This window comes from Pelmatolapia mariae, linkage group LG22, assembly GCF_036321145.2.
Source record: "Pelmatolapia mariae isolate MD_Pm_ZW linkage group LG22, Pm_UMD_F_2, whole genome shotgun sequence".
Classification (NCBI taxonomy): domain Eukaryota; kingdom Metazoa; phylum Chordata; class Actinopteri; order Cichliformes; family Cichlidae; genus Pelmatolapia; species Pelmatolapia mariae.
In genome coordinates, this window is record NC_086245.2 from 25331515 (window position 1) to 25348530 (window position 17016).

The window sequence follows — 17016 nt, forward strand, 5'->3', positions numbered from 1 at the left end:
AAGATGGAGTGTGAAAAAGTTATTAGTAACTACTTTAGCATTTTAGCAAGGAAAGCTTTGGCGATGAAGAGGAGACGTCAAATTTGAAAAAAACAAAAACAAAACAGGCGTGCTGAATAGGTCAAACCTCAGCTAGCACATTCAGAGCAGCATCTCTGCGTAATCACTCAAGTTTAAACAACTGTTTTGCCAACACAGAGATATAGATTTAGAGATATGTGGTCCTCACAGGAGAGTCACACAAACATTATTTTATAGAATATGATGTACTATAGTAGATTAGACAGTTAGTTTGTGTGTTTCAGTAGTAGTATTAATCCATATAACACTGATTTGGAACATATTCCTGCAGAATCATGTTTTTATTCTTACATTTATGTACAACACAGATCTGTGTGTGGTGAGGTTTAACAGGATTTAGATATATTTTCTTTCCTGTGCTTCCTCTGTGACTTTACTGCTCATAAACACAAATGAAAGAAGCCTAATCTCTGGAAAGGAGGGGGTTACATCTGTGAAGGAAAGTCAGTCATCCAGAGTCAGTCTCCTTGTGCTAAGAGGGTACGTGGGATGGATGGACAGGTAATTTGCACCGGAGAATAACTGTGCCCAGAACAGCAGGGGTCAGTGGGCTCCAACATGACTCTATGTTGCACCAGTCACTTCATGTGGTTGTCAGTGCACTGCTTTCTATGAAGGCTTGCTTAAATGTGTGTGTGTGTGTATCTTATAAACAGCTCTGATGCACGATGACCACGTAGAGAAGTGGTCAGCCTAGGCAAACTTTGAGGTTACAAGGCTGCTGTGAGTCTGTATTGATTTATGTCCCGCCTCACATTACTCACATTGTGTCTGACAATGGTGCAATTGTGGAGTTGCCATGACTCCCTGACAGGATGGGAGAAAGCTGAAGATGTCATGATGAAATCAACATGGGAAGAAATAAATCAGAGTTCATTGTATACGTCTATAACTTACCCTATGGCTCCAGCTGCTACATGAGCACAGTGTCTTCCACGCTGCTCTATCCCATTTTCTGAAAAGAGGAGTTACCAAAAAAAAAAAAAAAAACTACCAGGAAGGAAAATGAGCCAAAGCATGACTCACCATGTCACTTCGATCTTCCTCGGTAGAAAAGGGGGCATGAACTTCTTAGGTTAGCATTCATTGAGTATTGTTGTCATCTGTGTAGAAGAGCTGGGTGAGTAAGTGTGCTCAGGATGTATGAGAGTGGGTTTGTGTGTGAGAGTGAAACTCATGGACTGTCCTGAAAATGGGTCTTTGCTTCCGTTAAGAAGGTTAGCTTGTATACATGAAATATTTCAGAGGTGGTCCAGTGCCGGTGAGTACTGACACTGTATTTAAAAGATGGATGCAGCAACTGTGACATCACCCACACGAACATATGAAGTCTCAAGTTTGGCATTATGGCCATCTTTGTTTTTTGGAGGGGGGAGTGAGTACATTTGGAAGAAAAGATGCAAGTTATGAACTAAGACTAGCAAGCTCGATTGGGAGTCTGTAGCAAAAATTTCTTGAATGCCTTGTGGCAATATTAACCACACAGCGAGCCCTGTTATCACATATTTGAATTAAAAACACGACAAATAGTCTTGAGAGATCTTAAGAGTCTTAAGTGTGGGTGACAGCAGACTGTAAGCACTTTCCTCGTAATCCAGGCAGCTAGCAGCCTCTAACAATGCAATAATGCTAAGCCACAATATTAATAAGAGCTAGCTCAAGCAGGCTTAGAGACCAGTTGCAGACCTGCTGGCAATCTGATTGCAAAGGAAAAATGCATGTTCCCCAACTGTTTGACAAGTAGTTACTGGCGGCTGTTGGGTGAAATTAGTTACAATAAGGGCCAAAAACCTCCTTGGTTGCTAGCTATTTGCCAGTGTCACCTTTACTTTGTATGGAAATTGCAGATTTGTTTGCAAACAATCATAAACTAACCACTGAATTGTAAATGGACTGGTTCTTATGTAGTGCTTTTCTACTCTACCCGAGCACTCAAAGCACTTCATACAGCATGCCTCATTTACCAATTCATACAAGCTATTTTATCTGTACTTGCTTTCTAACATTCACACACAGATGGACAAGGATATTTAGCATGCAGACTGGAGCAGGTAGGGATCAAACCGTCAATTTTCTGTAGTAGATGATCTGCTCTACCTCCTGAGTTGCAGGCACCCCAGTGGGATTGAAACTCTGTTTCCAAAACTGGAAAAGGTGAACATTCAGCATTGTGTAACTGAGGACTGGCAATCAACTTTAATGTCAGCAACCAATCACAAAGGGCTTAAAAGTTTTTGGGTATTTCAAAATGTGAGTCTTTGGGGACTTGCTCACTTTTGGAGCCAGAGTCAAGTGGTTACTCAGTGAATGACAGTTTTTGATGTTTTAGCTTCCTTCTTTAAATTGCTTGTTCCTTATAGATGAGGTGGATGAGGTAAAGTCTTGGCCTGACACAAACGGTCCCAGAAGCAACCACAGAGAACTAACAGTTGCTGCTTCTGGACATAAGGATGACTTTAACACCTTATTTTTAGCTCCCTGCTGAGCAAAATCTGTCTGTACATTTCTGTCCACAGCTCTGTTCAGCAGGCATGAAAAGAGGCAACAGAGAAAAATCCAACTGCACACATTACATGACACCGCGCACAGTAAGAGATGGAGCAGACATTAGCAACTTAGGACAACGCATGAGAGCTAAATGAAAAATAAAATGGGGAAAAATGCATAAAATGTTTTTATGTCAGTCCAGTCAGGAGAAGTTTTTTGAGTTTTTTGTTTTTCCCTGTCTTCACTGTGTGTGTCTTGTTATCTGTCTGAGTGGAAAGCCTCATTATCTCATGAACAGGCTTGTTTTCTGGTTGTCTCTGTGATGAGGCGGAGCGTAAACATTTCTTGGCTGTGAGTTGGGGTCAATCTGCTTGAAAAGTCTTTGAAGACTGTGAAATACAAGACAAAATCGATGTGCATCTCTCTCTCTGTGGTTTCCTCTCCCTGCCGCTCGTGCCACACATCTGCCCCCTCTTTACCGCCTTCCTGACACCACCTCAACTCAGAGGCTTCAATTGGATGTGAAGGCACATAAAGGGTGGGGGGGAGGGCGGAAGGGACGGTCACATTCCTCTGGAGCCTCGAGGACGTCACGACCGTCATCGCCTCAACGTCAAGACTGCGTCAGCTGCCAGCTCCGCTCCGTACGAATGGGGTCGGCCAAATCCGCCCACGCCTCGGAGTATCAGGTGAAAAATCAGGTCCCTCCAAGAAGAAAGAAAGAAACTTCTTAACTCGTTCACAGCAAACGTAGCAGTGCATAGATGACTCAAAATGACTTTTTACCCAGTAAAGTGTGTTTGAGTTATGATGCATTTTCTTCCCTTCTCCTTCCTTTCTTTTGCCCCCACTTGAGAACATCATTACTGAGATTTGATCTGATTTGACACCTCAATATACATGCAATGTGTCTCTAAGGGTAGCCCTATGAAGCTATATAAACTTGCAGTATTGCACAGCACTACTGTGTAGAGCTGTAATGCTCACCCTCGCCCAGCCATGTGACAGAAACTGCTCATTTCAGAAAACAGAAACAAGGGTTTCCTCAAGTAGGTGTCAGAGGGGGAAAGAGTTAAAAAGAATCACTTTTAATGGGACCGTAATGGGAATGTGCTGTTGATCACCTTCACGTTAAACCTCCATTTTTAACTTGTTAGTGGTTTTAATGGAGCTAGCTAGCTATCTGAAAGGTCCTGATGCATTTTAATCATTACTTCAATTTCTTCATGATTTCTTGATTCAGTTATTTTTCATTTTTTTCCTCTTATTAACTACTAAAAACTGTGAAACTATGCTGAAACTATCTTTCAGCTCTTTGGTGGCTAAAGGTGACTGAAGCTTTCGGCGGATTCTGGCAGAACAGTCGAGTTTGTGCCGCCACCAAGGCGAAGCAGTCTGGATCTCGGTGCTCTGCGGGGCCTTCTCAGTCTGCTGCAGCTAATTGGCTCCTCTGAGAGCCGCGTACAGTCACTCATAAACACAGTGGATGCAGAAATCCACACGAAAAACACTGACACACCAACTCAGGACCTCCCAGCCATCTGCTGGGGGCTCGCACATACAGGTGCTCCTGTTTTCCCAACTCTGAGCTCAGGAGACGCTCGGGGTCCCAGCAGCCTGCTGTTGTGTTTGATCAGTGACACCGCGCCGCTCCTTGTCATTGTGATTCTGCAAACCTGCGGTTCACGACTCATGTCTGTCCAAACAGCTGTTTCTTTTGTAAGAATCCCCCTCTCTCTGCCCGAGGACCAGAAGAGCACTTTACACAACAAGAGAGCTCATCATCATCATCACTTTTATGGCCCACAGAAGACCTGCATTTCACACAGCTTGCAAACCTCATCTTGATCGGAGCGCAGTCACTGCATCAACATGGTATCATACCACAAATCCACTGTGTCATAATTAACCCACAGTGGAGCACTCAGGGAGTGAGGTGTAGCACTGCTGACATCAAGTTGTAGAGAAAGGGAACTGCATTGGATGCACTTTTTTCCATCCTCGAGGGGGAGAGAGTGGCAGTCAGAAAAACACTCCAGCTCACGGGAACTTTAGAAGAAAAGAGCTGCTCAATACAGACGTCAAAACACAATCAGATTTAGAAATGGAAAAACTTGAGAGGATTAAAATACCCTCCATTAAACAGCTCACATTTAAAACAGCTGCCTTCAGGTTCAGCGGTTCCACCCTCCCAATGCTGCACAGTGGACCTCCATGTCCATTTTTGATTGATCTGCACCATCGTTGATCAATTTTGCTTTCAGAGAAACGGCCAAAAAAGTTTAATGCTATTGTCAGACGAAGATTTTAGGCAGTTTTGTACTTAATTATACTAATAGGTTTGCTTTCCTTGCTTTTATCAGTAGTCGGGAAATTTTATCAGGTATGAAAACGAGCCTTGTCCAAAGGATGGCTGGGCTTCCCTTAGTGATAAGAGACAGGGGTGCCAACAGGGATCTGGGGCCCCATGGGGGAAAACAAATGATCACTTTGGGCCCCACCACTTTAATATTGCAAACAATTCCAGCCCCAGAAATATAACACTGTGCAGACATGGATCAATATTCTGCTTAGATAAATAATTTTTTTGATTAGATTGATGAGAGATGTGCAAGCCATTTTTCTTCATTTTAATGTTGTTAATGAAATTATCAACATTATCAGGGTTTGTTTGTTTTGTTTTTAACATTGATTGGTTCCTTACACCAAAATAAACATTAACTTTTTGGAATGAAGTAAAGTTAAATTCTCGTCAATAAAATTGTGTAAAACTGTTTAAACATTTTCATTTATAATATTTAGTATTGGTAAATATAACCTAAATAATCTTGGAAAGAAAAGTGTCTGGACCCTTAAAGGTTTCTTGAAGACGTTTCACCTTTCATCCGAGAAGCTTTTTCAGTTCTAAGAGCAATTGGTGGAGAGTCCCAGATTTTGACTTTGGTGACCCACACCCGTTTTCACACCTTGGCTCATGTGATTAGGTAGACTAGAGGATCAATAGGGAGTCGAAGGCCCTTCAGATATCAGTGGGCCTGGTTCAGGGTCAGGAGTGTGGGGAAATGGGAGTGGGACTGAGCCTGAGCCAGAGGGTTGATCGGTTTAGCCGGGCAGCAGGTCGGCAGATTAGTTATTTAACACTCAAATGTACAAAGTGTCTGCGCGCTGGCTAAAATAACACAAACATTATCTTCTGTTAGGAATGAAGCTAACTAATAAGCAGTTTCTTTCGTGTGGACTCTCTAGGAGTTTAATTTCCACCTGTCTCTCTTTTCTTTTTTGAAACCCAACTAGCTGTTTAGGGTTTAGTGCTCATCATTAGCTAGGAGTGCGTGCACCTGGACCAAACCAAATCATGAAATAAGGAAGGGGTGTTAGCAGCTAACTGAATTTTATTATTTGTTGCCAATAATAAAATAAAGCTAATGATAGCAAACAAACACCTTTATAAGTTTAGACAGTTTTTAACGCCATCAATTTAATGGTTCTCAAATGTAACTTGATATCTGAGTCTTCCTTGTCTAATGTCCGCCCTCCCCTTGTTTAGTCAACTAAGAAATGAGTCACCAGAAACATACCTAGCTAAACAAGCTTGCTAGCCTTTGCTGTCAGCTCTCCACTCTGTCATCCAAATATGGTTTCCATTTCTTTCTAATGAAAAAACAACAACAAACAAAAATAGCGGCTGCCAAATTGGGCTATGTATGGGCAGTCTATGCATGTATCACCCAACCCTGGATTACCTTAGTACCTAAAGGTTTTCTTAATGACTCCTTTTCTATAAAACAGTGATTGTTTTTTTGTGTACAGTCTTCCTTTCAAAGCCTTTTCATATATTTTACTTAAATTCACGAAACCCCACCTGCTGTTTTTGGAGATAGAAGTCCAGCAGAGAGGATGTGAAGGTGTGGACTATTACATTAAAGACTAATCTAAATCTGCTTTAAGGTCTTTAATTCAAATAGGCTCTAAAATGTAGTCATCTTTAGGTTTCCTCTGAGAGTCCTTAAACACAAATATAGACCATCAGCACCCTGGAGAATGTGCTTAACCAGCTTATACCAGCTTTCCAAATTATTAATTTCATTTTTCTTGCTATGTGAAAGAAGAATAAATGAGACACCCACTTGATGCACATAGGAGCTCTGCAAGAAGTAATGATGTAGCGAGACGTTTCACTGAAAAGCAACATTAGAGAGAAGCTTTTTGCATTACTGATATTTAATGTAAATTTCCAGTGGGGTGAATGAGGTTTTCGCTCTACATTATGCAATTTTGCATTAGTTTAAATGATGTATCTTAAGGAGATGATGATTTTAGCAACATATCTTGTTGCTATTCCTACACTTCCACTGTAAGGCCTTTTACAAAATAAAAAATAATCATTGTGTGTAGATGGGGCTGCGGTCTCACTAGATGCAGTTTTCAAAATTCCACACAACACCTTAAAAAGTTCATTATGAGTTTTCCCTATACTCTTCTTTTAGCCTATTGCACATGTTTTGTAGCTACAGCTGACTGATTTAAAAGTCAGAGGCGAGTGCTTGTTTCTGGATTTTATACAGCAAAATGTTGGGAGTGTTGGTCTGTGCATGACAAAATTACTTGGATGTGGTTACTAAGGTTTAAATGTTTACAACCTACCCCAGCAGTAGGCCAGGTTGTAACAAAGGATATAGTCGAACAGGTTAAAAACTTTGCAGTGCACAAATAGTCTGTGAAGTGCTGACACGATCATCGCCGGTCTGGAGTTCAGTCCTGCATGTGAGCTTGTCTCATGATCTTGTAACTTCTTTGAACAAAGATTATTTTTACCCATCGTGTCCACTAGGTGGCAATGACAGCCCAGAATGCGCTAATCAAGGACCATCAACATGAGTTCCGTCAGTTTTTTTATAACTTAATGCACAATTTTAATCAAACAATACTGCTCCATTTCTTCACATATTTTTAAACTTCTCATTTTGTCCTTACTGTGGGGACTGTAAAGCAGCAAAGAAAGGATCATTGCCTAATAGGATGAAGTGCTTGCTTCCCTCCCCCAGTGAAACCAGTGTCTGTCCAATCCAGTTAAATAGTAATCTTGGGTGGGTGGGGGGGGGGTTCCAGCCTAGAGCAGGTTTACCTGTTTACTCAGTTATTCCTGGAAGCTTTAACTGGTGTGTGTGGTACTGCACATAAGAAACTTAACACAGACCCTTTAAAGTCAGTTCACAGTTATTTAGGCTCTAAATAAATGTGTGCTTTAATACACAGTATTGTGTTGTTTAACAGCTAAAGATTTTCCAGTTTCATGACCCAGCTCGGGCCAATGACCCCAAACAAATCAAGGTGCAACAGTGGTTCAAAGTCCAGACCTCAATCTGACTGAAATGAAAGCTGTACATAAACCACAAATATCAACACTGTAAAGAAGAGTGGGCCAGAACTCCTCCACAACAATGTGATGGACAGATAAAGTCATACAGAAGATTAGTTGATGTTATTGCTGATAGAAGTGGTGCTACAAGCTACTGAATTGTTGGGTGTGCTTAGTTTTTCCACTGGACTGCATACACTGTAAATACCAATATACTGTCTGGGGAAGTAAGCCAGGATTGGTCGACAAAAGGCAGCACGGCTCAGTGGACGTCTGAGCCACACCGTTTGAGAACTGCAGAGAACTGGGCATGACTTTTGTGTTTTTTCATTAGGAAGCAGTGGTTAGCTGTAGTGTTATCAGAGTGAGGTCTCGGCTGCAGCACTAACAGTGGTTGTGTCAAGGTTTCACTGATTATTGAATGTGTAGTGTCAAGCTGACCATTTGCTTTGAAAATGGGTGGCTCATTAAACAAAACCAAAAATCTCAGAAGGAAAAAAAAAAATTGTTATTTTAAAAGAATTTCACTGGTCTGGCCCACATGTGATGAAACAGGGCTGTGTGAAACAATCCTCATAAGTGTTTTAGCGTGGCCCAAGAGCAAAAAAAAAAAAAAAAAAAAAGAGTCACAGGAGGTTTAAGTCAAAGAAACGCAACTTTATTTAAGTGTAAACAAAGAAAACAACCCAAAAAAAAAAACTGCATAGGAAATGTTTAAAGTCCACAGAGTGCAGAGAGAGCAACACGTGGCCGTTATCTTATAGTCTCCAATGCCTTATTTAGACTGAAGACCTGACATTTGCACTTCCATCCATTACAACGTGCGTGTGTGTGCGCACGTGTGTAAAAAACACACACTGAGATTGAATTGATAACAACACACACTGCAGCGTGGATGAAAGCACCAGCAGCACCCATCTAAACTCAGCTGGCCACGCAGGCTCACCCCAGCTCTTGGACTGCGAGGAGGATACATTCAGTGGATTTCTGCACAGACGACACAGATGCAGCGCAAACACGCAGACACACGCACATGGCGCCCACTCGACACGCGACAACCAGCTGCTGGAAGAACAGGACACAGCTGACAGGACGAGCCGGCTCCCACCTCGGCCGGTGGTAACACCGATTTTCTGTGGTCTCTGCCGTGTTGTGTATCTGACACCAGCAGATGGCGCCGGCGAGTGAGCAGCAAGATGCCATTTAACCCTTTTCTTCACAAAATACATTCTAAAAGGGCCAATGAGCATCAAGTGGTGTGAATAGTTGTACTTTTTGTTAAAGATAAAAATAAACAAAACAAAACTTGAACCAGAGGGGGAAAGAAAAATAAAATCATGGTACAAATTGAAAGCATTATTTTCAAATTGAGAAATTATTTGTTTTATAATATGCAAGTGGACACACAAAAAGAATCAGACTAGTACAGAGATCATAACAGTGGGGGGTGGGGAGAAAAAAGTCACTACATTATCACTACACGATTCAATGAGACACCTGCAGCACAGCGCTGCTGAGAACTACCTGAGTTTTGTCTTTTTCCTTTCTAAACACATCCCAACCCCTTTTTTTTTTCCTCGTTCTTTTCTTAAGCGTATACAATCATTTAAAAGCAGGTCTATGACCTCGCACACCTGGCTTTGCTTTGTTCTCTCCTGTTAAATTGTGGGAGGCCAGAAATAAAATGGTAGCACAAAGAAACAAACAAAAAAACAAAAAAAGCAACGCAGAGCAGGGCCGCATCCGACTGATCGTGTGCTCAGCGGCCATCCCTGCACGCTGTCGGGTTCGGATTCGAGAAGGGGAGGCCATTTTTTTAGTTTGTGCTGTTCCTCACACCTACTAAAAGGATTTCTCATCTTAAATTTGAGCAGGGAAGGTTTTTACATCACTTCAGCATGAAAGGACAGCATGCCTATACGCCCGCTCATATAAAGCATTTTAGAGGGAGTTGAGGAAAATTCATTACTAACGGTCGAGGGTCACGCCAGTCAAAACTCTGCCGGTTGTTTCTGTGGATTCAAAGTATGGCTACCCAAACAGTGGGTGCTTTGCAGAGCCTCTAGAGAACAGGAAATACAATCACAAAAGTCAACGGTTAATTCCATCCAACGCAATCCTAACACACGCTCGCGCGCTCAAACACACGCATCTTTGGGTATCCATTTTGGAAACACCACCCCAATAATCAGCTACCCACTCCATCTCAGTTTATCAACATCTATCTAAAGAGACATCAGTATAATACATAGACTTTTTAAAGCATGCAACAAAATTAAAAATCAAAATAAAAAGGTTTAAAATACATTTTTTTCCTCTTTAAGAGTGAAGACCTAAGGATCTTAAAGATAGAATTCTGTAATCTTAATTAAAAAATAAAACCCGATGCAACACGAACGAACATGTCAAAGAGTAATACTGAGAAGAAGAGGAAAAAAAATGTTTTACTTTACTGGTTGAAACTGGGTGTTGTAGTCAAAGCAGCAGTGGTTAAATGTGCTAACAGCTACATCTACAATCCTGTCATGCATTTGTTTAAACCAGTGATTCCAACCTATTTCACGATGTTCCCGCCATTCATTCACTAGTAGCTATTACTACTACTACTATTACTACTACTACATTTTTATTTTTATTTTTTTGACATTCCAACTGGCTATTTTAACTATTCAATCCAAGCTATTAGCTAACAATTTATCTGCTACCTGTACTTTTAGTCAAATAACAGATGTTTTATAAAAATTGGAAAAATAATTTTAGCTAGCTGTTTAAGGTGTCCTTTACATCCTTTGTTTACCCATTCAGTTTTATTTGTTTATCCATACTGCCATTCAACTGTTTGGCTACGGTTTTAGCAAACAATTTAACAGTTCATCCATCATGTACTACAGCCTGGTCTCGCACCAAACCAGAAACTGTCAAAGAAAAATCCCAAAAAACATAGCGGCTAATTTTTGTCTTCTTGATCGATTGTGTTTTTAAAATTTTTATTCATAGACATGAATTGTGACCGAGCGCAAATTTGTGAGTCATTTGTCAGAAGCAAGCAGAATTTTCACCACAGAGTATGATGAAACATGGACGTAGCTTTTGAATGGAAAAACGAAGCAGATACGTCAGTGCCTTAAACCTGCATTCTATCCAAAGGCCACTAGATGGCGATAGCTATAGTTCTAAAAAAAGGCTTCTGGTCCTTCAGAAATATGTGGGAAAATGGCTGTCTTGTCTTTCCTCCTAAGTTTATGTGCTCAGCCACCTGTCTCAAGTCATACTAAAGTCCATTTTGTAAATCTTGTACGTACCATGTTTTTAAATGGAGGCCTATCCGTGGTTCGCTCATTGGCTAATGATTTATGATTAACTACTCGTTAGCCAAATAGTAAGATTCACAATCTGACCTGCCCCTCATCAAAAATGTGGTTTTTGCGAGATTCACATAACAGTGGATGCCATCATGGTAGCCAAGTCTATCTTTTGTATACAGTCTACGATTTTATCCAGAGAAAGTGGGGACGTGTCACCATGGAAACCAAGAAAACAAAGATTTAAAAAGGAGGTGACAACTGTGATATTCTAACCCAAATTAAATGAAATCCCATCTTGAAATGATACAAATCTGAAATGCAAGACTCCACCATTGATTCCTCAGAATATCCTCAGATATTTGACACCCCCCCCCCTTTTAAAAAGTGGGAAAAAAAAAATCTATTTCATACAAAAATTAGTACAAGGGTAGTGAACAGTTTAAATGTCATTTTCAGGGACATCATATAACATTTAAATTATAAGTATTCATTTAAATTTGTGTAGAAACAACAGATTAAAGTTGTGACTACATTGCATGCCATTGGCCTACCATCAAGCTTTCCAACCATTTTCTCACTTTTTGATACTAGTTAATCATTTTGCAGCTTTTTCCGGATTTATTTTTTGTTAACTTTACACCTCATATTTCTTCATCTTCACTCGATCTTTATTGGGGAACAGCTTTTGCTCAGTTGGGAATCACTGCTTTAAACCACCAGTCTGAAAGGATACTCCCAGAGGCTACTCCTCTGGAAGAGCCAACACCAAGCATCCTGAAAATCCACGCGGCAATATTGTGCTGAAATAAGAGGTAATTCATGTGCAGTCAAAAAAGGCGGACATGTGACGGTAACGCTTTAAAAAGAGGACATTTCCCCTTGCCCTCACCCCCGGCTCACTAGAACAACTTACAAGTGGAATGGACATGTCCATTATCATCATGAGGTAAAGGTAAACGGGGCCCAGCCCTCTTAAGTGCATCCAGTCAGAGGAAGAGGATTTATCCTCAGGTGCTCTGATTTAACATTTGTATCTTTGATAATAGTCCAGTGACATTAGTCGTCTACAAAGGCGTGGTCCAAATATTTTTAACTCTGCTTGGCACAGAACTATCACAGATCATTTTGGCACAATGCTTTCGTCTAAATCATTTGGTTTCTTGGTGAGAAAAAGCATAAACATACCACGACATTTACAGTAGATGCAACAAACCAAGGGCTGTTCAGGTTTACGAGCATGGAGCGATGACCATAAAGCGCATTTCATTCAAACTTTGAACAGTACCGTGGATCTTTGGTCCTAGAACTATGGGGCATGTACTGTACTGTGAGGTATGTGAATGAGGTATAAATATCCTAGGAGGTATGCATAAATAAAAGAGTAAACACGATCTATTCAGAATGAATAACAAAAGTAGAGGTATTTGAAGGTTTACATGCACAGTAGCAACGAGTGACAAACTTGAGGTATTTTTTAAGAGTTGAGGTATATGAAACAGGAGTTCTGAGGTAAAGGAAATGTGAGATGAGAGGATGGAAATCCTGATCACGTGCAGACAGACCTCACCTCAGAGGTGAGAGCCAGTCAGCCAATATTTAATAGTTCAAGAACTTTGCAAGGCTAAGGAAGTGGCTAAGAAAACCGCAATAGTCTGGTGTTTGTGGTGAGAGGCAGATTGAAGGACAAGGGGATTCCCATAGTGCTTTCACCACAAATGAGTCTCCATCACTTTATGGGAATCTGGATATGTGCGAGGATGACCAAAGACGCTACTTTGAGCCTATGGTAAAACTGTGGCACTGCTCGATGAGCTGGGGGTGATAAATGTGAGGGGGGAGGGAGAATTTCTCTTTGGTGCAAGTATCTCCTGTACTCTATGACAAGGATCTAATTTAAAAATGCACTCACACAGGCAGGGCCTCTGTCTTAGTGGGAAGCGGAAGTACTTGTGCACAACTAACTGTGACCCCAAGCACGTGTTCTTCTTCAAAACCCACAACTCATTTCAATGAGTGTTATCAACTTTTAGACTTCTCAACAACAATGATTATTTGAGAAATGTTTTACAATTGAGATTCTGATTTTCTTTAAAATCGCCAAATCTTCTGTTGGCCATTGTGCAGAATTTCTAACTTTGGTTGACTCTAGTAGTTATTCTGTAGACCTCCATCTTTAGAGGAATTGGTCTACTAGCGTTCAGTCTGGAGGCGTCTCAACTCCAAGCATCAATAAGTAGGGCCGGGCTTTGGAGGTGGTCCTCTCTCATTGGACAGGACTGAATACTTGGCCCCTGGAGCCAAAGAAAGTGGCTTTGAACCACAATGTGAATGCAGAGGATTGTAATGTTAGGCCTTTAATCTGATGTCATTAATGTCATCTGGATGGCCAAATGAGGTGTCCATTTCCGAGGCTTTCGTCACACAGCACGCCTCATAAGGGTGTCATTCGATTACTTAAATAACCATTTTAATTTATTTTCTTAATTAAACGTTCAGACAATTCTATTAGGTACAGATCTTGGAAGATTCAATTCTAAAATCCTTTATCTAGTCCTCCTATTGGGAGACCAGACAAAGGATGCTGCTTTCCTTGCATATTACTCTCTCTTTAATTAACTGACTGGGTAGTAATTACTAATCCAGTCAGTGGGTTAGAGGTGAGGCCAGGGTTTATGGGGGGTTATTCAAAGAATTCATATCATTAGAGGGGCTATGTAAATCTGACCTCCTGAACTTTATATTTCTACACATCAGTAAATTCATCATAAAAGCCTTAGCCAGTAAAGCTAGAGGGAGAGCCTGAGGTTACAGTTAATTAATGACCTGAGCTCATTTTAAGTCTATCAAGTTTGGCATCGCTTCACACAGTCTTCTTAGGCTATCATGACACTAACACCACCACAGAGCCGCACAAAGACGACGGTAAATGCGAGAGCAAAAAAAAAAAAACAAAAAAAAAACAAAAAAAGTGAAACTACAAACATCAAAAGACGCTATTCTACGAGTTTCCTCTCAGCCAAGCCTTCTAATTAGGGCGAATCATGCAACCTCTACAGCGGTCTGAGTATTGTCTCAGCAACAACATTCAGGAGGTTTACTCAAATTTCAAAATGCACAGAAAGAATTCTATTAATCCTGTGCAAATATTAAATGTAGAGTCTATTGTTTTTTTGGTTTTTTTTGTCTCTCTTAAATAACAAAGTATAGAGGTAGACTTTTCTTCTTTGTAAAACTTCACGGACAAAAACCTCTGCTCGGAGACTGTGTACATTCATAAGCTAAATGAGGTAGGTACGGAGCAGAGAGTACAAGATTTGAACAAGTGAGAAATTCCCTGAGATGTTTCCTTAAGGAGAGCCGATGCAGAGAATTCGGAACAGCTGAGGCAGAGGAAGGGAACTATGGCTCTTTTTCTATTGATTATCAATTTTTAGAGGTCCCCCTTTGATGTATATATCACAGGTATCAGATTTTTTTTTTTTAAAGAATAGAAATGAAAATGACAAAAATAATCTATAGTTTCAATTTCCCTTCTTTTCAGCATGCTCCCAATCATCTTTGAGCTCTCCTTTCTGCCGATCCATTCTCTCTCCACCGTTTCCTTCATCGGAAAAACTGCAAAAAAAAAAAAAAAGGAAAAAAAAAGGCAAAGGTAGGGAGAGAATACAAAAAAAGTTTGTGTTTTTCCTTTTAGAACTTGAGGATGCGATTATTTCCAAAGTCAACGACCACAATGGCTCCATCGGGCGACACGGCCACACCGGAGGGGCGATCCATCTGTCCGAAGCTGCTCCCCTGCGAGCCGAATTTGCATAAGAAGTTTCCGTTGGGCTCGAATATTTGGATTCGGTGGTTGCGGGAGTCGGCCACGATGATGCGGTTCTCTTGGTCCACGGCGACGCCCTGGGGACGCAGAAACTGTCCGTTCCCAGTGCCCTCGGAGCCCAGGAAGCGAGCAGACTGGCAATCTGGTCGAATAACCAAGAGGCGGTGGTTGTTGAAGTCGGTCACCACCAGGTGGTCTTCGTGGTTAAAGGCTACACCTCTGGGAGAGTCGAAGTGTTTCCACAGGGCCCCTTCAAACCCGTACTTGTTGAGGAAAGAACCGTCAGGGGCAAAGAGCTGCACACGATGGTTTCGGGTGTCTGAGACCAGGATCTTACCCTCAGAGTTGACAGCCACATCCCAGGGATAATTAAACTGCCCATTCTTGGTACCCTTTTCCCCAAACTTCAGCAGGAACTGGCCTTCGAAAGTAAACACCTGTCAGAGAGAGCAAACATTTTAGAGTCTCGTATGTTTACATGAGGAGTAGATAGAAAGTAAGCGTGAGGAGCTATGTTTTATCAAAAGCCGACTTTTTAAAGGGCTTTACCCTCCCACCTAATTTTTCTGTGAATAATGGAAAGTCAAAGGCAATTCCAGCTGTGTTGATCAGCTCTAATGGGGCTTTCATACCTGCACACGGTGATTGTCCTTATCAGCCACAACAATTCGCCTCTGACAGTCACATGCAACCCCAGCCGGACGATCAAACTGACCAGGCCGAGAACCCAGAGAGCCAAACTTATGGTGGAAGGCACCGCAAGGCTTGAATATCTGGAGAGAAAACACCGCTTTATTACTCTTTAAAAGTCTCACAGCGCTCCATACTGCAAGACTCATTCATGCACTCACACTAATGTAAACACAGCTAATGCTTTCATGCTAAGCATCACTAACACCTCAAAGACCTCAAACCAAGCTGTTCCTTGTATTGTACATCTAAAATTCATGCTCACTCTTTAATTCGATAAAGTGCTATTTCTAAGTCTTTCCGTTAGTGATGACATCACAATAACAAACCTACCTGTATACGGTTGTTGCTGCGATCAGCCACCACCACGTATCCCTCCTTGTCCACACAGATGCCCCAGGGTCGACAAAGTTGACCGTCTCCCTCGCCCTCACAGCCAAAGGATGACACTTGGGTGCCGAGTGACCCATAGCTCCGCCCAGACTTCACAATCACCTTGAAGGGGCTGCCCTGGATGTGCTGGTTGCACACCAGCACGGACACGAGATGCTCCCCCTCACATTTTGGCAGGTAGCCGACGGTGTACGAGCCGTTCTGGTGATCCGTTACATCAGCTGCGGACACGTTACCATCTGTAACCGACATGACTATTGCAGACACCGCGTCCCCACCTGAAAGACGTGGCTCGCCATCATGATCGTATCCAACCACAGTGAAGGAGGCAGGCTTACTGCGAAGGGCACTTTTCAGACCCTCACCGTGGGCTTTGGTCACGGGGGCAAAAGCCCCGCTGCTAATCAGGCCCATGGACTGGATGGCAATGTAGAGAGCCTGCAGGGACCATTGATGCAGTTAATTGAGCTTCTGTGTTATAACATTTATTTGTAAATGTGAAAATACTGAACAGTGAAATGAGGTAAGCTAAGACTGGCTTGCGATCGTTCTAATGCTGACCTGGTCTGGAGGAGTGAACATGAAGCGGTCGTCCTCTTGTGGCTGCAGCAAGCCTCTGAGGGCCTTGAGTTCATGGATCTGAGTGAGCATTCGCTCCCTCGCCAGCAACACATCCAGGTGGTGGCCCTCATCCAACACCTGGCTTACAGCAGCAATGGTGCTGTCCAGCTTGGTGAGACTCTGGTGGAGTTTCTCCACCTGCAGGTACAGAGACTTGGCCTTCACCTGGCGGATCTTCTCCACCTGCAAGGAGTTGGTACGGGTGATTAGGAAGACAGCTACAGCGAATGTTTACCCACATTCAAGAGCATCCT

General features: G+C 41.9%; 1 protein-coding gene across 1 annotated transcript in view; it reads right to left on the reverse strand.

Moving 5' to 3' along the window:
• Nucleotides 1-8563: 8563 nt before the first annotated feature.
• Nucleotides 8564-17016, reverse strand: part of trim71 (tripartite motif containing 71, E3 ubiquitin protein ligase) — a 37795-nt gene continuing 29342 nt past the window's right edge. Inside the window, exons 4-7 of the mRNA XM_065471212.1 lie at nucleotides 16703-16945; nucleotides 16082-16579; nucleotides 15691-15831; nucleotides 8564-15495 (exon numbers count right to left, since the gene is read on the reverse strand). Of these exons, the coding sequence (XP_065327284.1) occupies nucleotides 14923-15495; nucleotides 15691-15831; nucleotides 16082-16579; nucleotides 16703-16945 (1455 nt within the window). The 3' untranslated portion in view covers nucleotides 8564-14922. The remainder of the gene's footprint in view (nucleotides 15496-15690; nucleotides 15832-16081; nucleotides 16580-16702; nucleotides 16946-17016) is intronic.